Raw genomic sequence first — 24,227 nt, forward strand, 5'->3', positions numbered from 1 at the left:
CTTTCCTTTCATTACCTGCTTTCTTAACTGCCAAGGCAACAAATACTAAGCTGCTGCACATTGAGGCCTGGTAAAAGGAAACCATGCACAGTCACACTTCTAATGCAATTTTCGGAGTAATTCCAATAAAACATCTTGGAATTAAAAATTCATTCATTATATAAATACACTCTTACTAAGGTCATACACTTACACTGTGTGTTGTTTTTTGTGTGTGGTGCTTTCTAGCATAACAATTAAGTATCAATACTGAACTTTTGAAATATCTAAGTGAACAGAGAAATGAGAAAACAAACATAAATAACACACACATTTTCTTGAGTGAGATCACTGAGAAGATGGATGCTACCTTCCTTGATTTTTTAATTCTAGATTTCATATATCATTGTTAAAAAGAACACTGATATCAGGTGTTTTATTTCTCTAAAGCTTAGGTAGTGCTGTAAAAATTTTTCTTTTTGATCAATAACTCTTAAAAACTGATTTTAGCCAGAGAGAGAGAGAGAGAGAGAGAGAGAGAGAGAGAGAGAGAGAGAGAGGAGAGAAACATTAATGTGAGAGAGAAACTCAATTGGTTTCCTCCTGTACATGCTCTGACCAGGGTTGGAACCTGCAACTGGGCCAAGTGCCCTGACTGGGAATCGAACCCATCACCTTTCGGTGTGTGGGATGATGCTCCAACCAACTGAGGCACCTGGCCAGGGCTTTACTCAGTAACTTAAAAGCAAAGCCCCCTGAATATCTGGTGTTAACAACTGGCACATGAATTGCATGCTGCTCATATAATATCTACATTAGGTGGTCTTAATCTTTTTGTGCCACAGACTACTCTGCTTCCTGTGAAGACTTTGGCCTCCTTTTTCAGAATAATGTGTTTAAATGCACAAAATAAAATACATTGGGTTATAAAGAAAACAAATTATATTGAAATAGAGCAATCAAAATATTGAACAAATTTCTAATGGTGATATGTGCTTTTTTATTAATGTATTAAATAAGATATAGTGGCTGGTCTAATCATTACTATAATTTAGCAGTAGTGATGAATGTAAAAATGGTATTTCAAGATATCTTCATCAACTCTAATGTGATATAATATATCTGTGATTGCTATTAGTGGAAATGTTTCAGGTGCTGCTGATAATATTGCAGCTTGTTGCTTTCATCCATCTTTGATATAAATATTAAATTTTAGTAAGGGTTTAGTGAAAATAAAGATGTAAATGTTACCCATCCAAGTTTTTAGGGCTCCCCCCCCCCTCAAATTCCATTCATAGGCCTTCTGGGGGCCTTTTATTAGAAACCTGAAAGGTGGTTTTTGGATAACAACTTTCCTCTTGGGAAGGTAGACTTTTATAGGTACCACTGTCCTAGTTTATTAACCCATTTGCTGTATAAATGTGCACAGGGGTGATAGTCAAAATATAAAGCAACTGCTCTAGCACAGACAGGTACCAGTCAGGGCTGACAGGACCCAGGAGGAAATGCCAGAAGAGCTCCCACTGTGCCAGGCTCTGACCTTCAGATGCTGGATTTCTTTACATACTGATACAGAAGTACCTTTTAAGGCTTTGGCCTAGCTAGCCTCCAGTACCTTATCTGAATGAATGAGAAGTGTGGCTAGGTGGGCGATGAGGATGAGGATGATGGGGGAATGCTCAATCACAGGGGCGTAAGTTGTCTGCCTCTGGAGAGCCTACTTTTTCTGTTCTAACTTCTTGGAGAAGGTTTCCATTGCTGTGGGACAGCTGATGGCAACCAGGTTTGTAGAGGGACGCTCCAATACTAGTAAGTGGGGCTGTCCACTCAGCACTTTTTCTAAGTAGCTGAACTTCCTTAGTTTGCAGCCAGAAATGCTTCAAGAAAATAACTCTCTTCTAAGAAGTCTTTTTTTTTTTTTTTTTTTTAAGAATCAAATCAGTTGAAATCCAGGATCCCTCTGGTTGGAACTTTGAAGGAGTGAGAAGAAAGGGGGCTGCATACTTCGTAGTGATTCAGAAAGAAGAATGAGAAGGTGATAAAAAATCATCACATCTAGGTTAACACATTGCGGACCAGTAGTTTTATTACTAGCTTTACCCATCGGCCAGATAAGTTTCTAATGAACGAGTTCAAAAAACGTTTTACAAAAATGTTAAAGGCACGCTTTAAAATTAAATACCCATTGCATTTTGAAGTTATTTATTACATGTTCTTTATAAAGTATGACACTTTGTAAAACACTGTGTAATATGAAGCGAAAATTCTCGTTATCTGTCCGCAATGTGTTAAGAGGAATCTTTGGAGGTCATTACTTTCCCTCGTTAGTCTGTATGGAAGTAGAGAGCACTTATTTCCTGGTGGACACTATTTAAAACACCCATGAGAGAGATGACATTAAATGAAAGGGGTAAAAAGGTAATGTACAGAACAGTATACAAAGTATAATTATTTTTATGTAAATTATAAAAAAAATTAAAAAATAGTTTTCAGAAATTCACAGGGTGATCTTAAAATTCATATGGGAAGGCAAGTGACTCAGATTCTCTTGAAAAAGGTAAATCAAGCTCATGAATTCATAATTCTGATTTCAAAACTTAGTACAAAGCTATAGCAATCACGACAGTGTGGTACTAGCATTAAGGACAGACATTAGATCAATGGAATAAAACTGAGAGTCCAGAAATAAATCCTCATATTTATGGTTAATTAAGTTTTGACAAATGGGCAAGAAAATTCAATGGGTTAAGGGGTAGTCTCTTTAACAAACACAACTGGATATCCACATGCAAAAGAATGACTTTGGACCCCTACTTCACACCACACACAAAATTAACTCAAAGTGGATCACAGCCCTAAATGCAAGAGCTAAAGCTATCAAACTATTAGAAGAAAACAGGAGTAAATCTTTGTAATCTTGGATTAGCAATGATTTCATAGATATGACAGCAAAAGTACAAGTAATTAAAGAGGAGACTGATTAGTTAGATTTCATAGAAATTAAAAACATTTTGTGCTTTAAAGGACACAGTTAAGAAAGTGAAGATGATCTACATAGGATTGAAAATATTTGCAAATCATGTTTCAGATAAGAGTCTTATATTCAGAAATGTAAAAAAACTTTTATAACTCAATAATACAATGACAAATAACTCAATTAAAAATGTACAAAGATCTGAAGAGGCCTTTCTCCAACAAACATGTATAAATAGCCCATAAGCACATAAAAATATGTTTAACATAATTAGTCATCAGGGAAATCCAAATCAAAACCATGATGAGATACCATTTCATAACCATTAGAATTGCTACTATAAAAATGACAGATATAACAAGTGTTGGCAAAAACATGGGGAAATCTGAGTCCTCATGCATTGCTGGTGGGAATGTAAAATGGTGCAACCACCTTGCAGAACAGTTTGACAATTCCTTAAATGTTGAACGTAGAGTTACAATATGACTAAGTGATTCCACTGCTACCTATGGACGTATCTCCAGACTTTGGGTAAGCTGTTCCCTCATGTTACAGGTGTTCACTCACTATTCTCTGCTGACCGAAATGCTTCTCATTCTTAGTTCAAATACATACTACCTTTGACATGAAGCCTTTGTGAATTTCTGGTTACTCTATTACCTCTACTCTGACAACAGGCTCATTTCAACAGAAGTTTGCCTTTTCCATCTGGCCTTACATTGTGGTCAATTGTATACACGTCCATCTTGCACACAGAGGGGAAGCTCACTGAGGGCGGAGCCTGTCCAGATCAGTGTAGCTTCTCGGTCTCTAGCCACATGTCTGACACAGGGTATGCATTCAGTGATTGTGTGTGAACTAGATAAACCGAAGAGCTTGCCAGCATCTGGCTCTAAAAACGTAGCTGCAGGGAAGTAGAGTGAAAATAATATGATCTGCAGATATGCATGGAAAAAGGCAGGCTCAGAGAGAAGGCATTTCTGAAATGTCCATGCAGTCCCTTTCTCGATATGAGATGGGCCTAAGCCAAATAGGCTACCATTATGCCCGTTTCAGAAAGAAGCTCCAAAAAGGCTAACTGGCAATACGTGTGCTCTCAGAGTTTTTCTTAGTAAACAGAATCCTAACTCCTGTATGCAGTCATATACGATTGTGATCACAATTCAGGTAACGAAAATGGAAAGAACAGTGAGTGGTGACACAAGCGGCCTGTTCCAGCAGGGAAATCAGTGAGCAGAGAGCAGGAGGGTTGACCGTGACTACCTGACCACCCCTGCTTGATGGGTTATCTCACAAAGGAGCAGCTGGTTAAGTGGATGTGGATGGCACCCTGCTTTATAAAGTAAACACAGGCAATGTAATTAACGTTTCTTAATTGAGTTGAACTCCTTGTAGGCAGTATGTTGTCTGAACTTACTTTGTTCTGTTTTTGTGCTGCGTTATTGTTTCTGTTTGTCTGGCTCTTCATAGGAGTTTTACTAGGAAACTGAGAGAAGCTGGATGTCATTTTAAAACCAATCAGTGCTATTTAAGTTGGATGGGAAGGAAGGTTGTGAAGATGACAGTAGGAGGAGAGGGGCAGAAAGAGCAACCCAAGCAGAGGGAGAGCACAGAACTGGGGTGAAGATGATATGGAAAGAAACTTCCTTCCGCTTGTCTTCCTCCTTCCTTTCCTCCCTCCTTCCCATGAATCCTTCCATCCAAATATTTCCTATATGTCAGGCACTGTGCTAGGTACCAATGGTACAATGCTGACACAACAGTCTTTACCCTACCCTTAAGGAGCTTATTCTCAAGACAGATAAGTAAATAATCACATCTATGTAAGACTGTTTCTAAGCTGAATGATTAGAAAAGGAGGTGCTATGAAAGTGCATAATATAGGGTCATTTTATTTCATCAGGGAGGATTTCCCAGAGGAAGTGACATGGAATAGCAATTTGAATGAGTAGTTTTTAATTATGTTTGCGTTCTGGGGAGAGGGTTATGAAGAGAAGCAGGGCAGCATAGAGAGGAAAGAATGAACTTACTCATTTTGTTCTTAGAGTTCTCATAGAGCTATTAAAGTGTGATTTCTTTTTCTAGACTGTACTATTTAATGATTAATGATATCTAGAACCTTCACACTTTATCTGTTTATACAGTTACATAAAAAGCAATAAATATTATGTACAATAGAAAATATGTGCACAATAAAATATTTAAATGAGATAGAGATGAAACAATTATATTTAAATTAATTTTTATAATAATTTACTTATTTTTTTTGTGTTTCCTAAAATATGTTGATGATGCCTGCCCACATTAGAGAGGACCAATCTTCTTTTACTTAGTCTACTGATTCAAATGCTAACCTCTTGTGGAAACAACCTCACAGACACACTCAGAAATAATGTTTTACCAGCTATCTGGGCATCCTTTAGCCCAGTTAGTGAACACACAAAATTTACCATCATATGGCTCTTCTTAAAATTTAATTGGAAGATGTTACATTTCTATATTATAAAAAATGGACTCAAACCTGATTTTATTTCATTTGGAAGATGAGTAACCAAGTTAGAAAATTCTGTTTCCATAATTTTTTAGTGTACTTTGAGAGTTTTAAATAAGTGAAACACTTAAATTGTCTTTGGCAAGAACATCACAAATGGATGAAACATTTCCAACTATTCAATTTAAAAATGTTCTTCCCATAGCATGAATTTCTTTCAAAAAGCTCTTATTTTCTCTCATTATTAAAATGTTGCCATTAGCTTAAAGGGACAAATTAAGTGCTTATTTTTTTCAGCAATATTTGTATGGTACTGTATTATCGGCAGCTACTTGTCATCAAAATAGAGGTAAGCGAATTTGAAATGTTTATATTTTTTTTAAAAAAGAAATTATATTTGGCAACTCTTTTCAGCACATTAGCAGCAGATATCTAGTGAACCCACAATAGATGTTCACAGCTCCTGGCATCTCTTTGGTATGGTAAACATGCCATCATTTAATAATATAAGCCATAATCTACTTAACGGGGCATAGGGCAATGTCATTGAGGCACCACGTGGTGGACACAAAGGGCTACTATCAATGCTTTTGTATGGGGAAGTCTCCTCTTCCTTTAGGAGACCTTAGACTGGCTGACACATGGGCCATGCGAAGGCACCAGTGTTAACATGCACATTAAAAGCTAAAGCTGTTTTTCTTCTCTCTCTCTCTCTCTCTCTCTCTCTCTCTCTCTCTCTCTCTCTCTCTCATTTCATTATGTTCTTCCAGTACTTCATTGCATTATCTTTGTGTAGCCACTGTGTATGCACACATTCCACACATTCTATGTCAGAAATCACCAGTTTAGAGCCAGGCTTCTGTTTTCAGGTATTTACCTTTCAGTTTGTGCAGTACTTTTTTTCTCAACCTAGTGTCTGTTTCTGAAAGTGATGTCCATGGCCCACTGGTTTCAGACCAGGTACAGTTACAGATTTCTGGATCCTATCGCAGAACTATTTACACTGGACTGTCTGGGAGTCTGCATTTGTCACGAGCGCCTTCAGGGGCTTCTCTGGCACACCACCGTTCAGACCTACTGCACTGCACTGCAAGCACCATGGAGAGGGAACCAGCTCCCTAATCCACTTTATCACTAGTACCTGCAATAAGCACTTGTTGAACTAAATTGTAATGATCAGGTTAATTTCTCCTCTGGCAGAGAAAATGAGGGTTTATTTAGAGTAACTAGTCACTTTTCCCTCCCTCCCTTCCTCCCTTCTTTCTTTTATTATTGTAGGAACTTGGGTAGTATAAAACATACTAAAAGCATTGCCTTCTTCACCGGAACCTCTTAAATTAAATGTCTAACCATTGTGCTGTACACATGAAACTAATATGAAATAATATTGAACGTCAACTGTAATTGAAAAAAAATAAAAGCACTGCTTTCATAGAGTTGATATATTGTCAGGGGAAGATGGAATAAAAAATAACATACATAAATAAATTATTTACTATGATAGAAGGTGGAAGTTACTATGGGAAAAAAAGTAGAGCAAGGTAAGGGATCAGGAGTGCCGGGGCAGTGGGCAGTGGGGGCAGGACAGCCTGCAGGGTGATGGGGGTGCTCACTAAGATAGGATAAGAGAAGACTTAAAGGAGGTGAGGGAATTAGCCAAGGGGATATTCCTCTCACTCGCCACAAATCCTGCTCATCCTCCTTTACAGGTTTTAACCAAGACTTCTGAGAAATTTTAGACGCTGTGGATACATGGCAGGAGCTCAGTAAATTTTGGCTGAATGAATAAAAATAGGATTTTGGAGAGAGAAACAATGTGGAGAAATGAAACTATGAAGTTCCTCTTCAAAACAGAAAGAACAACCAAATAAATAAAGAACTATTTCAAATCATATGAAGACACCTAAAAATGGCCCTAGTAGCATTTGAGGGCTTTACACATCAAATACTAGAGCAAAAGCCCCCTCACAGAGCCAAGCGGCCTCCTGCTTAGCTAGGCCAGCCTCACCCATGCGGGGGCTCTGGTTCAACTGAGTGGTCCAGCCACCACCTTTCAGTATGGAAACCTAGCTTACATTTCCCAATATGCCAATCATAACAGTACTTGGATGGAGTGAAGTATACTTAAAAATTCTCCACGATAAAACATGTAGTGGTTTTGTTTTGCTTTTGTATTTTTGGGAACATATATAACTTCTTGTCTAAAGTATTTAAATAAAAGTTAATTGATTATGGTTAATTGATTATGATTTAAGTTTACTGCTTGAATGTATTGCTTTTTATTCCTATGAAATCAATATATTTAAAGTTGTTAATTAGCAATGCTGAATTTAATGAACTAATATACTTAAGAAGCAATTAAAATATTTGTGGACATGACATATTAAAAATAATTAAGCTTTTTTTCTCTTTCATCAGTTTAAGTTTAAAATATTTTTGTCATAATCTGTGATTTATAACTTTCAATCAAAGTAAGAGGACCAGAATATACTCAAAGTAGCACCTCTTCTTTTCAAACATGTTGCCACCTCATATATAATAAGGACAATAAGTCATCAGCTAGGTTCTCACAGAATGTAGAGCTACAAATTACTTTTAGAGATTACAGGCTAATTAAGGCCTTACTAGCCACCTATCCCTTTAAAAAGAAAAACAATTAATAAACCTGAGTCAAGGCAGCAAAGGTCAAATGATTTCTCTGGGGGTAAAAGAGCCAGTCAACGAGAAACAGGGCAGCCACTTCATTTTGACCTCAAGGACAGATCACATACATTTCACTGCACTGGACTGTAATACTTTAATACTTTCACATTTGGGGCCTTACATGCCTTTCGAAACACACACACATAGAAGTAATAGCTCTATAAACTTAAGTAATCTATTTAAAATAAATATTTCTCCATAAGAATCTAGATTGCTTTTACTTATAAAATGTCAGATACACAGCAGGGGATTGGTTTATAGCAGGGATCCTCAAACTTTTTAAACAGGGGGCCAGTTCACTGTTCCTCAGACTGTTGGAGGGCCGGACTATAGTTAAAAAAAAAAAAAACTATGAACAAATTCCTATGCACACTGCACATATCTTATTTTGAAGTAAAAAAACAAAACGGGAACAAATACAATATTTGTATTTGCATGTGGCCCGCGGGCCATAGTTTGAGGACCCCTGGTTTATATATTTCATTTTGTTTATTGTTAGTCAGAACAGAATTAACCATGGATTCTGGTCTCTTCTATAGTTAACTTGAGGAAAAAGAGAATGACATATACTCATGTACCTCAGATACAAGCAAAAAACCACCTTTTTTTGGTCACTAACAGGGAAAACACAAAACGAAGGATTCTTAAAGAATGGTAGTTTTCAGATAATGTTCCAGCTTTTTAGGGAAAAAAGTATGAAGAAGACAAAAGTAACACCTTCTTTCTGTAACAGAAAGTCAGATTAGAAACATATTTAAAAATGTGAATAGAACCTCCAATGGGAACATCACAAAACTAAATAAAAGAGCACTGTGCATCCTCCTTAAAGAGTCCATCTGTGTGGTTCTTAGGTCCGTACTGATCAGAGAAGAGAAAAGTACAATGGAATTATTGGCACAGAGCTTTTTCTAATATTGTCAACTGCCTGGTAGTAGGCTTGAGTCCATTCACCACTTTTCAATTTTGATGTATGACATTTTACCAAAGCCACGTGACTTTTAAAATGTTGCATTAACAGTCAGGGGTTTGGTCTTTTTTTAGAATTAAAAGAGTAAAAACCTATTACCTACATATAATCTGAAATCTGACTATTCAGACTTTTTACACTTTAAAAAGGCAATATTTAATGTAACTCCAAACAAAAGCCAAATCAGAATTGGCCAAGCATAAGAACATTATACAAACTATTTTCATAGTGTAGTTCTGTGTACAAGAATGACTGAAATTAAATTGTCTTATTTCTAGCCATTTTCTTCCATAAACAATAACAATCACAGATAAAAGGATTGCTTGCAACCTTACCAGAAATTTCTTGGGGGAACATTCTAGTCTTCAAAACAAACAGTATCTGTCAAATTCTTACTGCAAAATCTAAAATGTTAATCCATGTACTGTATTTCATTTGTAATAAGTCTTTGTGATAAGGTTAACATTTCAGCACATAACACAAATAAGAGAGCACCAAACAATGAAAATTACTCTGCTTATGTTTCCGTATTAGAATTTTATTTGCTAAAGGGTAAAAACAGATTTGCAAAATTCACAGTTAACTTAAAACAATAGTTTTAAACCTTTTATTCCTAGCCCTTACTGCCTTCAGGAAGGGAAGAACATCTGGTTATTTAAGGAACACAATATGTTCACATTTTCTATGACTTTTGTTTCTAATTGGGTCTTAAATTTTTTTTGAATTTGAACAACTAGTTAGAACAATGTTTTTTAATCACTTCATATTTTTCAGACTGTCCTCCTTCTATCCCTCTACTTATTCAGTGGATGGTTTTTGGAAATCTGCTCAGTGGTTCTAATATGATAAAGACAAGGAAATAAGAATTAGGATTATGGCATAGAGCTAAGTATAGAAATCAAATTTATGGTGAACAGAGTACAGAATGCTACAAACAGGTATCTGACATCCAGTCTTTATATATAGCATACATTTTAAAAATTTTCATACAGTTCTTGGGCCACTTACATACCTGGCAGTTTCATTTATTACAGATACAAATAAATGTCTAATACAAATGAAGAATTGGGTGAGCAATAGCAGTAACTAGGATTCCACTATTTTTAAAACCAATGAAGCTATAGCTCTTGTTTGGAAAGGTGAGAGAAGACCTGGGTTCAATTGCTGGCTCTGCCATTGAGCTGTGTGATCTTGAATAAGTTTTTAAACTTCACCTTAATCCTCTGTGTTCATCTGCAGAAGGAGGGGCTGGATTAGACTCTCTAGGTTTTCTGCAGTTCCAAAATGTGACAGTCTAAATAAAGTAGGTTAACTACATTCTTTATTATGTCTTCTTTGTTCCATAATATTTAAAAGTGGCAACAAGTTTTCAAATAATTCTGACACAGTAAATTAAGGAACCAGATGCTCTTTAAGTTCAAGTTGTAGGGTTAGCTCGCCATCTTGATAAAATAGCAGCTGACAAATATATAATTGGCTACAACTTCTGTTTAGAATGTAGATATGGGTTCCAGAAAAATGCTAGGTGAATGGGACACACCTAGATTAGAGTCAGTATTGGAAGAGGCTTAGCATTTGAGTCAGAATTCAATTCTACCCTTATTTTCTTAACACCAAGCAGTGCAGAACATAAAGCTAAATAAAAATAAAATAAAATAAAAAAGAACAGCATCATAAGGAGAAATAATTGAAAAAAAGTCAATAAGCAAATAGCTACAATACAAGGTGTTGTGAGGACTCATGTCCTATTTGAGCCGGAGAATGGCTTTCTGGAGAAGGCAGATGGATACAGGAATCTCAGGAGAAGGTGAGTAGATGCAAGGTCATAGAGCCACTCTAGCTAGCTTGGAAGCTTACAAGGTTTTTTGGCCGTGGGAAAGCCATCTAACCTTAACTTCTCTGCACTGAGAAGCAATGAGGGAAGATAACCTGCTCTGCCTACCTCACAGCTTGTTGTGAGGGACCACACTGAGCCCATCAGAGTGCTTGGAAACTGAAAGAACATGGCCCTATTATTACAGTTTACAGGCCCATTATTTCCAAATGTCTGTTCAAATAAGAAATAGTTTCACTGTAAAGCCGGCATCACAGCTGATATAAAACAACTAAAGCTCAGTGTCTCAAGCTCTACTTGCAGAGTCTGTTCTCAACTCAGCAACTTCACTGGGATTCAGGGGCAGCAGCATGACCAAGTGCTTTTCCGAGGCTGACAATGAACCCCTAAGCTCAGAGTTCCTTGTTTATTTTGTATACGATTGAGTCTGTTAGCAGCACTCAACACTACAGTAATGTGAAGCTGGGATATGAAAAGTGTACTTTCATGACTCAAATCTCATCTTTATACTAATTTACTTCATAGAGATTTGTGTGTTTATATACTTACTCTGATCAACTTGTATCAGGGATGATTCAAGTGTTGTGTTGTTGCTAATAATAGAAAACATTCAAGGCACTCTGATGTTTAGATTTTTATAGGATATGGGTGGGGTGTGAGTATCACCTTTCCCTCTATTTCCCCCCCTCAGCATAAATGGCTTCCTTTATGACTTTATAAGACATTAACTATACTCTAAACTCTGAAATCACTTGTGGATTTCTGTAATATATATAAACTTCCTTTTTATTGTATCTTTATAGCACTGGACTAAATCCTGTTAGATCGTTAGAAGTCAGTTCTTATGGACAAAGGATGCTCTGGTTGGGTGGATCATTAGACACAATTGATTTCAACCACAAAAGAGAAGACCAATTCCTGCCCAATATATTATGTCTCAGGAATATCTGTTTAAGATACTACATTTTGGACCATTATCTTAATCATGTTTTTACTTGGTAAGATCCTGAATGTAAAAGTAGGGGTTACCTTTTTTTTAGATACTTAACGCTATAAATTATTTTTTTCTCTTAAACCTTAGAAAGCATATTTGTTAATCCTTATAGAATGGCTTTATTATACTTGTATATTAGATATACTACATTATTGAGATAAAAGTACTCTATTAAAATCACAGATTACACTAATAACATTGACAGATTTATTGTATACAATTCTGCAATTAGAAGAGTGAATAATTCATAGTAAGAACAACCATAATTAGCTAGGGAAAAATGATCAAGATCAATAGATTTAGGTAACATATTCATTTCTACCTTCAATTAAACCAAGCAAATTACACAAGGAGATAATTCAAATAGTTATTTTTGAACTTTTCCCCACTCTGTATAACTCTAAGAATTCCTAATGCTGAGCAGACAGAATTTACCTTAAGTTTGTAAAGTAAAACTTATTGATCAGAAACCTCATTATTTTTTTAATGGATATTTTGTAATCTTGGTTATTTTTTACAAAAAAATATATACTTACACAAATTACATATGACACATATATGTAATAATATAAAAATATGGAACTTTTGATTTTCATAGTCAGACTCTTAAACCTTACCAAAAAAATTGCTATCTTATGTATCAGAGAAGCAATGGATTATATTTCTGATACTTAATGAAATTTTGTATAAGGGAAATGATAAAATTATGTATTTCTGCAGAAAATGGATATAGGCACAAGGAAATGAATTATTTTAATCAATTAATAAATAGAGAATATACTCAAATGTTGAAGTCTACGACCAAAGAAAGGGCAGAAATCCCTTTGAATCAAAATGTATGTTGAACATGTTGAACATGGAGGCCCAAGTTGATCAGACAGAGCTCTGGCAATGGATCCACAAACAGACTGACTCAAAGACAGCTCGACAGCTGCCAACAAGACTGTTGGTGATTCTGCCAAAGAGCCAAAGGCTGGGAATACCACCCAATGTCTGGCATTCTCCTATTCGTGTTTGAAGCTTTCTCTCTTACATTTCGTCCAATATTTTTGTTTGGCTCAAATGCATCAAAAATTCACAGATTTTTTTAGATCATTAAATGTTCTTATTTTCAAGAAATATAACATTAGTTGTAAAAGAGCACACTTTTTCTCCAAAGTGTAAAGACAATTTTGGTGACTTGCTTTAAAGTTCAACTAGAGAAATCAGCATTATAGTCTGTTGAAGTCTTTATTTTATTAGGCTACTCTTCACCCCCCAAATAAGAAATACGTATTTATAATATGAAATAATTTAGTATTTCATAATTTCATAAGTTGCTATAGAACTGGTCCTTTTTCACAGCTCTGGTGTCCTGGTCTTCACATGGCCCCTGAGGGTTTATTTGGATAGGCTGGCCCTCTGAGGGGTTCCAATGGTAATGAAGGTGGTGATAAAGAGAAGCAGGCTCATCTACTTTCTTGCATTCTGAGGAGGGCAGGAGGACAGGACAACCTTTTAAGGGACAAGAGATGTGTGCTCCATTTAATTTGCTGCTCAGTTGCTAGGCAATGAGGTATATGAGTTTTGGCCTATAACTCTGGGCAAATTCTTTCATCAGACAATTCATCTGCCATTAGACAAATTCCCCATGAGGAATTCTTGGCATCATACAGAGACTCCAATTTTTCTGGAAAATGGGTATATCCTACTTGGGAAGCTTACCTTTGGATCTCGAAGGAACAGAGCCTTAAGGATCAGTGAGTGTACATCCCCAATCACTGGGTAATGCATCAGAAGGCCGAGACAGGTCTGGTAGTTACTAGAGATCACTAAATAAGAAGGAAAAAATAATTCAGAAGCAATATTTCTTCAGATGTTTGCATTATTGAGTAAAAATACAACAACAAGTCAAAGAAAGTAAACGAATAACTGCTTTGACAAACGGAAATGGGGAGAAGGGACCTTCACCCAATGGCCTCTGAGGCAACGCGCTGAACTGTTAACTGCAATCTAATGAACTAGCACGTAGCCTCGGGGGGTGCTGGAAGGAAAACCCTCAGACACAGATATGTGTGTTTACAATATAAGTAATCTCTGGAAGCATGCATATTTACTGCCATTACATGGCTGTGTTTAAATGTCTCCAGTTTTGCTGCTTAGAAATTACAAAAATATCATGAATGAGAAAGAACCAGTTTAAAATTTTCATAAAATAATACTTATCCTCATTTTTGCTTCATAACTTACATGTTACATATATTCCTTTTTATATATACACATATTAGAAAATTATTGTTTGTTTGTTTTTAAATCTTTATTGTTCAGATTATTACAGTTGTTCCTCTTTTTCCCCCCATAGCTCCCCTCCACCCAGTTCCCACTCCACCCTCTGCCCTTACCCGCCCCACTGTCCTCATCCATAGCCCCCACACTCCTTTCCCCCTGAGAATTGTCACAACCCCACACTCCTTCCCCCCTGAGAATTGTCAGTCCACTCCCTTTCTATGCCCCTGATTCTATTATATTCACCAGTTTATTCTGTTCATCAGATTTTTTATTCACTTGATTTTTAGATTCACTTGATATAAAAAAATTTTTTAAATGTATTTTCTTCCAATTGTTTTTCTAAAGGTAACAAGAAATTTAGGGAAAATATCTAAGCAGTATTTCTTGGAGGAAAAGTATCAAAATCTTCATAGATAAGCCTAACTGTGTGACTTAGATTGTCATTTAATTTTTTTTTCAAATCAACCTAATTATGGGCACAGTTATTAAACACATCTTTCAGGCAGGTCTATGTAAACTACTTCATTTCTTGGCCATCCATCAGCCACACTGTCACAGTCGGGCCCAGTAAGGATGCTTGTTTTGTGAGCCACATGGACATCCTCCACACCACTGTGAAGAAACTTTAGTTACAACTTCCTGTGGCAACTAAACCCCTTTTATTAATCAGAGTAGTTAGCTGAAAAAGATTCCATAGGAAAACTGTGATTCAACAGAAACAACACAGATGACAAAATAAATGTTTGTGATCAGAAATACCATTGATTCTTAGATCCCCCTCGCCCCCTTCTGTTGGAAACAGCATTTCGTGCTATAGCTTCCCATCCCTCCCTCTGCCCATGAACACTGTGGGGAAAGGAGACAGGACTGGGCAAAATGAATAATTATAATCTATGTAAGGAACCACTTTATCATCTTCATTTCCGTTGCTGATCTGACAGCTTGTAATTTCATACATCTGCTTTCATTTGTAAAGCACTCACTTATCCTACCCTTTCTATATCTGTTCAGACTCTCCTTTTCTTATTTGTTCATTTTGTCATATTCACATTCAGTTACCTATTGTCCTTTTTTCTCTAGAATTCAAAAAGCTTGGATACTAAGAACAGTATAATGTTTTCATGTACAGTCTTCTTGGAGAGCTAACAAATAAATAAAACTTAGATAATCAATTCATTTTATAACTCATAAAGTTATTCTCCCAAAAGTTATAATGATTATATATTAGTAACTGACCCAGGAAGTATTCTTGTATCTTTTGGAAATGGTTATGGCCTTGGGATTCAAAGATGTGGGTTTGAATCCCAGGACACCATTTGAAACTTTCATTAAAGTTTCCTGAAGATTAAATGACATAATCTATGTGACTGATTTATAGCAGGTGCTTAAAACCTGTTAAAGGTAACTTCTCTGAGCTTAAGTTTAGCCATCTGGAAAACAACTTTCTCATTTAAAAAAACTATATGCCTGCCCTAACTGGTTTGGCTCAGTGGATAGAGCGTCAGCCTGCGGACTGAAAGGTCCCAGGTTCGATTCCGGTCAAGGGCATGTACCTTGGTTGCGGGCACATCCCCAGTAGGAGGTGTGCAGGAGGCAGCTGATCAACATTTCTCTCTCATCGATGTTTCTAACTCTCTATCCCTCTCCCTTCCTCTCTGTAAAAAATCAATAAAATATATTTAAAACAAAACAAAACAAAACTATATGCCTACCTCATTCAATTCAATGATTATTTGTTGAGTACCTAATCCATGGCAGGCCCTATGTTAGGAGGGGGATGCAGAGATGAGCAAAGCACATCCTTGCCCTGCAGAAATGTAAACTACAGGAGGGCAGATGTGCAACAATAAGAATTTATTACTACTACCATCACAAGATGACAATGAATTATTGAAGGCTTTCTGAGACCAGGCCCATTGCCAAGAACTTTATCTGCATTATCTCATTTAGTTTCTATGATAATCTTATTATAAGGGTACAAATATTATCCTTGTTTTACAGATGAGAAAAGTGATACTTGGAAAGGTTATGTCATTTGCCCAAATTGCACACCCCTTGGTGTATAAGGTCAGGTATAGTAAATATTTAGAAACAGGCGCAAAGTCTCATATTTAGGTATAAAATAGCACATAAAACGAATAATCATGGTTTAAATATAAAACAAAAATTAAGAGCCAACAACAAAACCTTAAATTAAAGTTTTAACAATTTATTGTGCATCTCCACTGAAAATAAAGCTAATGAGTGTGTGAGTCTTGCAAGGTAACCAACCAGGCATGAAGAAGACATTAAATAAATGCAATGTGCTCTGAAAAAATATTTGTTGAGGGCTTACTACCTGGAGGAAAAAATACATAATTAGTACATGCAGTGTCTCCAACTTTTTAAAAACTTTTACTATACTAACTTTCCCAGTTACAAAATGGCAACATACAAAATGGACTTCAAATGAACCAGACGACCAAGTGGGGGTGGGAAGTAAATCATAAGTAAAAACAAAACTTTTATTCCTTACACTCTGGGAGAAAGCCAAGTATAAAGCAGGGTCATATCCTTCTCCAAATAGAGTGATTTTCACCCAGTGTTAAGACCCTCATAAGATTCTGTCCTTGATGGTCCTCATTTCTCTATGAGCTTTTGGGCACACTAATATGAAACTTTTAAATTACTTTTTTGGAAGGAGTACAATTCAGAGCAGCCATTCTTTGTCTAGTGAACAACTTCACTTAATGATTTACACCTTTAAACATACAGTTTTGCCAACTGAAAGGCAGTAAGTAAGCAAGTATCAAGAGCAGAATTACTGGTGGCCAGGGTGCAAGCACTGGAGAAAGGACCCCAAGCGGCCCCTAAGGCAGGGGTGCTAAGAAGAAATGGAGACATGGAGGGAGAAAAACAGGTGGAGGTCTTGCTTATAAAAAGGAGATTCGGAGTGTAAATTTTACTCCACATTTGTTAGCAGTCACTGAAAGACTAGACTATATGTAATGTGATCAGATCTTTCAGAAAGATTGACATTGGCACAGGGTGATCAGTGAGAGGGAGCAAAAGAGGGACAAGAGGCAGCAGGCAGGCTAAAAGAGCACACCTGAAGTAAGAATGGGAGGAGGGGTGTAATGGGCAAAAATGCTGGAAAAATCGATAGGTCTTCGTATAAAATTAAGTTTGGGGAGTGTGTGCTTATGACAAAGAAACAGAAAAGCAACAGCAGACGAGAAGAACTTAGTAAAAATATTAACAAATTTATATAAAGCTAATTAAAGGGTAGAGCAACTTTTATTACTTTGCGAAAGTTTGAAAGATAGCTTTTATTTTTACGAAAGTTATACATGTACTTTGTTTAAGGAGTCAAACTATTCTCTAAGTCTGGTTATAAAAACAGCCATTGCTGTCTCCTACCACATTTCCCACTCCCAGAAGCACGGGCTTTCTTTTAGCTGATTAAAAAAACATACCTTCCATATTGTGAAAAAAGAAGATGCTAGTATTACTAGCTCTTATTTTAAATGTTATCAACTGATGCCCCATCGAAGAAGACAAAGCTTTAACAGAGTGTGTCCTTAGCACTGAAGCCCACCCTTGCACTGACCTCCACACCCCGCGGGCATTCTTTGTCTCTCCCCCCCATTAAGCTATATCATAATGTCATTGAGATCAACTTTTATTAGAGTTTTCACTTTTATAACTAGGCAAATGTTAGCACCGTGCATCACAACTACCTTTCCTTTCTTGCACAGCCTCTGTCCTTTCCTGGAGTTTATAACAGTTTGTTTTTCATTTGCCTTGTATATGCCTTTTACATTAAATTAACCTGAAATGCTCTCCTGGGCATATGAATCTCTTCAGTACTTTCCAAAATCTTAGGTATTTCATCAATTTCAAGAAGTTTCTCTTGAGGCCTCTGGCTCGATCCCTCACGGTGGGATGTCCTTCACCTCTTGCCAGTGTTGTAATCCTTAGTTCCTAGAGTAACCTGCTTGTTCTTTCCTGCTTGATTCTCTCACCTGGTGGAGCAACATCCTTCAAATGTTTTATGCACAAAACATGAATTTATTGAAAGCTTCTCTGTTTGGAAGATTTTCCATCGGCAACTAACAGTTTGACTAGGTACAGAATTCCGGGTTGGAAATAACGTTTCCTTCAAACTGGGAGTACTGACTGCTGCAGAGCTTTCGGGTTTCCAGTTGCAAAGCCCCCAACCTTTCTAATTCCTAATCCTTTATGTGACTTGTTTTTTCTTCTCCTCTCCACTAATTGTCTGTAAATCCATGATAATGTACCTATTTTCATAATAGACCCTTTCATTTTAGAAATTCATATTTTTCTGTTTAACTAGAAATTTCTAATTGTTTCTTTGATGATTTTCTCCCTTCTGTTTATTTTGTGTTTGTTGTTTCTTCTCTTTCTCTTTTAAAGAAATCTCATTTAGATGGAATCTCGTGGCCTGGTCCTCTAATTTGCTTTCTTATTTTCTAACTCTGTTTTATGCGCTAGTTTCTGGGACACTTTTTCAATTTTATATTCCAGCCATCTGATTTTCATCATATTTCAATTTTCAATTACATTTTCCCTTTAAGTATTTTCCTAGCTCTCTGAGAAGTTTTCTCCTCCCTGCATAGTCTGTGTGTCCTCCAGGTTACTTTTAGCCTGGTTACTTGTTTAGATATCTGCTTTCACTTTGATGTTTTCCTCAAATGGTTGGTGTTTTTTGGCTACCTGCTCATGTTTAAGAATGAGGCAGTGCCAAGGTAACTGGAAGGTAGCTACATGTGCATAGAGGGATGGGTTTATCGTAGGTCATTTCTTGGGCAATTCATGAGCCTGGATTTTTAAGTCTTTTCCCTTAGACCAGTGGTTGGCAAACTGAGGCTCGCGAGCCACATGCGGCTCTTTGGCCCCTTGAGTGTGGCTCTTCCACAAAATACCAACTTGTGGGCGCGCATGTACAGTGCGATTGAAACTTTGTGGCCCATGTGCAGAAGTCGGTATTTTGTGGAAGAGCCACACTCAAGGGGCCAAAGAGCGCATGTGACGCGAGCCGCACCACTGCCAACCACTGCTTTAGACTGATTAGATCTCCCCAGAGAGGAGTTTCCCAAACTTCCTCCTGGAGGAAGACAGTCTGGCCTCCGTTCGGTGTTCTGCTATGTGAGATGGTAAAGAAGACCAAAGGGCTCAATAGTCACTGAAATTGCCGGAGCCCCTCGTCCAGAGAACCTGTTTTAACATGTCCAGAGCATACATCCTGGAGGTAAAGGCTATAGATCTGAGTACAAAAGCTTCTTAAATAGATGTTCAACCAGTTCTTGTTTGTTTTTGTTTTAGTCTTCACTCTTTCCCTCCTCCTACCAATTTCCAATTTCCAGAGGTTCTTAGCACTGCAAATTTCTAAACTTTTCGGAATGTTATGGGTTATTTCTTTGCTTTGACATTATCACTTTTGTATTTAGTTATCATGGATCTGCTAAATCAGTTATCACTGACCCATCTTTTCCTGCTTCCAAAATTGCTGTAATCTCCTTCCAAAGTCTCTGTGTCTTGTGGGTCAATGCTATTTTAATGGGATTTTAGGAGCTATGGAGGTAAATGTAACATAGTCGGCAGTTAGACAGACATGAGCAGAGTGGGGATGATAAGCCAGGTACAGAAAGTCACCGGGGCGAAAAGCCCCGCATGCTGAGCAATGGACAATTGTAAGGTAGGACCTTACCCCCATGGTGACCTTTCCTCTTCTAGCATATCTCTGGTCACGCGGTTCAGACCCTTCCCTGACCTGTCCTCCCTAGGTATGTTGCTAGTCATGTGGTAGACACCCTTAGAGGAGGAACAAAGGGTCCTTCATACAAGCCCTTGCACAACCACTCCCTTAAGCATTAAGTCCTCAGGACAATGAGGTTCTGACTTGCATCAAATATTCGGGTCTGTTGATTCCAGAGACGGAGTTCAGATCAAACTAACTTCTAGGTCTCAGTTGCGTTTCAGCTCCAGGCCCGGGAAAGCAGTGAGACCAGGTGAGGTGATGTCATGGCTGATATCAGGACCCACTGTGACAACTAATGATTCTCTGACAAAATAGTAGATACCATGACCCTGCAAGGACACACCTGGAAAGCTGATAAATATTCTACTGGGATTCTCCAGAGACTCCAGATAAAAGTCCTTAAAATGAAGGACCACCCCCACCCCTCGCATGCCCTTGCCTCTTCCCGCCTCCTTTCCCCAGAGTGCGCTCTCTCTCTCTCTCTCTCTCTCTCTCTCTCTCTCTCTCGAGCACGCCCACGCCTTTCCCCAGAGTGCTCTCTCTCTCTCTCTCTCTCTCTCTCTCTCTCTCTCTCTCTCGAGCACGCCCACGCCTTTCCCCAGAGTGCTCTCTCTCTCTCTCTCTCTCTCTCTCTCTCTCTCTCTCTCTCGCACGCCCACGCCTTTCCCCACTTCCTCTTCCCTCAAGGTACCTTTGCTTTCTTTCCCCTGAGCTCCAAGGGCCATGTCTTTGCCTTTGTAATTTGTTTCCTAAGCCCACACAGCCCAGCTGGCTCTCTTCTTTCACAACTCCTGTCTTGTACCTCTGTGACTTTCTAAATAAACTTCTGCTTGTATCTGGGCCTAGGCTCTGAATTCTTTTGTAGCCAAAACTCAAGGATCAAGGTCTAACATCTGGTGCAATTCACTGTTAACAAATGCATCTCATATCTGATATCCTCAATCACTTCTTTTATAATGTTTCTACTCAGCACCTAGGCAGGTGAATTAAAGGGGAAGAGTGTAGGTAGGAGGCAATTGGGTGGATAAACTTGCAGAAGTAAATAGTCAGAAAGCCCAAGATTACCATCTCCTTTTCTCTAATCATCAAAGAGAATAGCTCCAGTCAACGTGCAAGACTGTTCACATTCTCTTTTGGAAGCAACAGATGGACATGGCATCTTGAGCATTCCTGGGTAAGATTACAGTGGCACATTAATTTTGTAGCTCTGGGTTCTTGGGCCTTTGAACTCTGGGACTTAGACCATTGCCCCCCTGGTTCTTAGGCCTTCAGACTTGGATTGAATTACACTATTGGCATTCCTGGATCTCCTGCTTGCAGATGGCCTATTGTGGGACTTCTAGGCCTCCATAATTATGTAAGCCAATTCATATAACAAATCTTCTCATATACATGATTCATTTTCTCTGGAAAGCTCTAATACAAAAGGCTTCACCTGACAGGCCTCACAGGGGAAAACTGTCCTCCCCACACCAGATGGTGCACAGCCAGCACACTGTGGTCTCTCAAAGGAGCTGCAGTCAAGGTCTAAGGACAACGTAGCTGGTCATGATGATCTTTCACAGGTTTCTATTCCTAGACCTAGTGCTTTCATCCCTAGACTTCTTTATCTGAGGCTTTGGTAGAGATCGTCACAAGCACCTTTAGCCAATACCTCTCACAGGGGTAGGAGACGGGAATTCTGAAGATACCTTTCCTCATTTGACTTAGTACCAGTATTTTTTCACTCCTAGCACCCTGCTCTGATACCCCCACCACCTCAAGGTTCATAAAACTGCCAAAGTCTTTTGTTCAGTGCTTCCTAAACAGTGAGACGACCTCGCATCTGTGCTGATCCACTTGATCTTTGACCAGTGTGCCGTTTCATGGGTGAAATGGAACAGAGGGAATTTACATTTTCTCCAGAGTTTGACCCTTGCTTGTACCACTGGTAAGTGATTAGAGGCTTAACCTTTCACTTTTGACTTGTTGCTTTAATTAGCTACTCTGACACCTAACAGCTCAGCTCTCTCCCGCCCAGCCAAGCTGAGCTCCTGGCATTTACCATATAATCAAGCAATTGTGCTCCTTGGTATTTACCCAATTGTAATGAAAGCTTGTAGCCACACAAAAAATTGCACACTGATATTTACAGCAGCCTTATTCATAGCTGCCAAAACTTGGAAGCAACCAAGATGGCCTTTAGAAACTAAGTGGATAAATAAACTCTGATATATCCAGACAATGGAATATTATTCAACACTAAAAAGAAACCAGCTATGAAACCTTGAAAAGACATGGAGATAAATGCATCTTACTAAGTGAAAGAATTTAACCTGAAAGGCTACATATGGTATGAGTTCAACTATATGAAATTCTGGAAAAAGTAAAACTATGGAGACAATGAAAAGTTCTGTAATTGGGCTAGAGGGAGGGAGGAATGGATGAACAGCCAGAGCACAGAGGATTTTTAAGGACAGAGAAACTACTCGGTATGACACTAACATGGTGGGTGCATGTCATCACACATTTATCCAAACTCACAGAATGTACAACCATCAGGGGTGAGCCATGAGGTAAACTATGGCCCTTAGGTGATTATGATATATCAAGGTAGTTCACTTACTGTAACAAATGTAATACTGTGGTGAGGCATGTTGCTGGGGTTGGCTGTGTGTACGTGGGGTCCAAGGAGTGTAAGGGAACTCTGTATTTTTCTCTGTGAATCTAAAAATTCTCTAAAAATAAAGTCTATTTTTAAAAATCTAAACATAAAAAAATAAGACAATGAGCTTTATCAGCCTACCTCAGTGAAATTTTCAAAGACTTTTAAACTAAAGTATAAAGTGATATGTTATTTGAAACTCAAAGGGTACATTAATATTCATACCTGAGATGGTCTTAAAGTCGAGTGGCAATATTTAATGTCCAAGAGGGAGGAGAGCTGGCAGTTGGGAAGTGCTAAAACATTCCTTCAAAAATCTGATTGTGCTTTGATAAACACTCTGTAACTCATGACCATGAGATTAAGTCTTTGTTTCTAGTCCCTGAATTTGGGTAAACCTTTTCCAGAAAAGACAAGTAAATGAAATCTGTAGTTGAAATAAACTGCATTTTGACATCAGTATAATGTTGAACATGCTCTTAATGAGAAAACAGAGACATAGAAATTCTGGGGTAGGGCAGATGGAAGCACTGGCAGAAAGACAGATAGTGGCTGAAGAGTAAATGGAGATTTAAAATGAAATAAAAAGGAACAATGTTTTAAACCACTAAGAGGACACACTGTCACACCAGACCAGGCCAAAAAATGACTGAAGACTCCCCTATAGGAAAATGAGGAAATCTAAAGTTTTGTAACATGATTATGCTGGCTGAAAAAAACAATGGTACAAGTGCAAAGAAGGAAACTTTTTCATTTCCAAAGTGTTCAGGGAGGTGGTAAATTAAACAAGACAACAAACATTTATTTGAGAGATACTTTCTGGTTAGAAAATTCTACAATGAAATGAATTTGAATACAGTGTTTAGGCTGCTAATACAATTCATACAAGACAAATAAAAGGTATGTTACATTGTAAATTAGAGAAAATGTTTTCCTTTGATACTAATCAAAAACAAAAAATTTAAATCAATAAAAATATGTGAAAAAATTTATGCTTACTTTAAAAAGCAGACAATGCTTTCTTTAACAAAGCCATGCTGAAGTGTATTAAACAATCACTATTTAGTTGAGTTGGTATTCTAAGAGTGTTTGGGCATCTGTTCCCTCAATAATCACTATACCCGAATCCATGACCCCCACCCCCAGGTGTCTAGAGTACTCGTCTGTCTGAGATTGCCCCAAATACATGAAGAACTTCAGAGGCTCTGAGGGACAGGGAAGAATTATAACAGGGGGTTCTGATCCAAAGGACTTGCAATCTAGTTGAGAAGATGGGACTAATATGCACAATAAGGAACAAGAAAAAGATGGAGTTAATGAAATGTTACCTTGAATGGTATTGATTAAAATCTTATAGGACTGCAAAATGAGAGATCGATGAAAGCTAGATTAATTGGGGATGGTTTGGGAAAAAGCTACCTTGCCTTAGTCCTGAAAATAGGAGCAATACTTAGGTAGGTAGGGCCAGGGGAAGCAGGGAATCACATGTGTAATTTATAGCATGAAATAAACCAATAAAAAAAGTATGATGAGAGTATGGCTATTAATAAACCTTTACAGGACTAACAGCTTTCGGTGACAGGTAGATTCCTTGTCATTTCTTGGCTTGCAG

General features: G+C 37.7%; 1 protein-coding gene across 6 annotated transcripts in view; it reads right to left on the bottom strand.

Annotated features, from left to right (window-relative positions):
- The window catches only part of TBC1D5 (TBC1 domain family member 5), a 457,482-nt gene that overhangs the window by 83,692 nt on the left and 349,563 nt on the right, over positions 1 to 24,227 (bottom strand). For all 6 annotated transcript variants that reach the window (XM_059664053.1, XM_059664048.1, XM_059664051.1 and 3 more), the window contains one exon: positions 13,647 to 13,753. In XM_059664053.1, the coding sequence (XP_059520036.1) occupies positions 13,647 to 13,753 (107 nt within the window). The remainder of the gene's footprint in view (positions 1 to 13,646; positions 13,754 to 24,227) is intronic.

Source organism: Myotis daubentonii, chromosome 14, assembly GCF_963259705.1.
Source record: "Myotis daubentonii chromosome 14, mMyoDau2.1, whole genome shotgun sequence".
NCBI classification, from domain to species: domain Eukaryota; kingdom Metazoa; phylum Chordata; class Mammalia; order Chiroptera; family Vespertilionidae; genus Myotis; species Myotis daubentonii.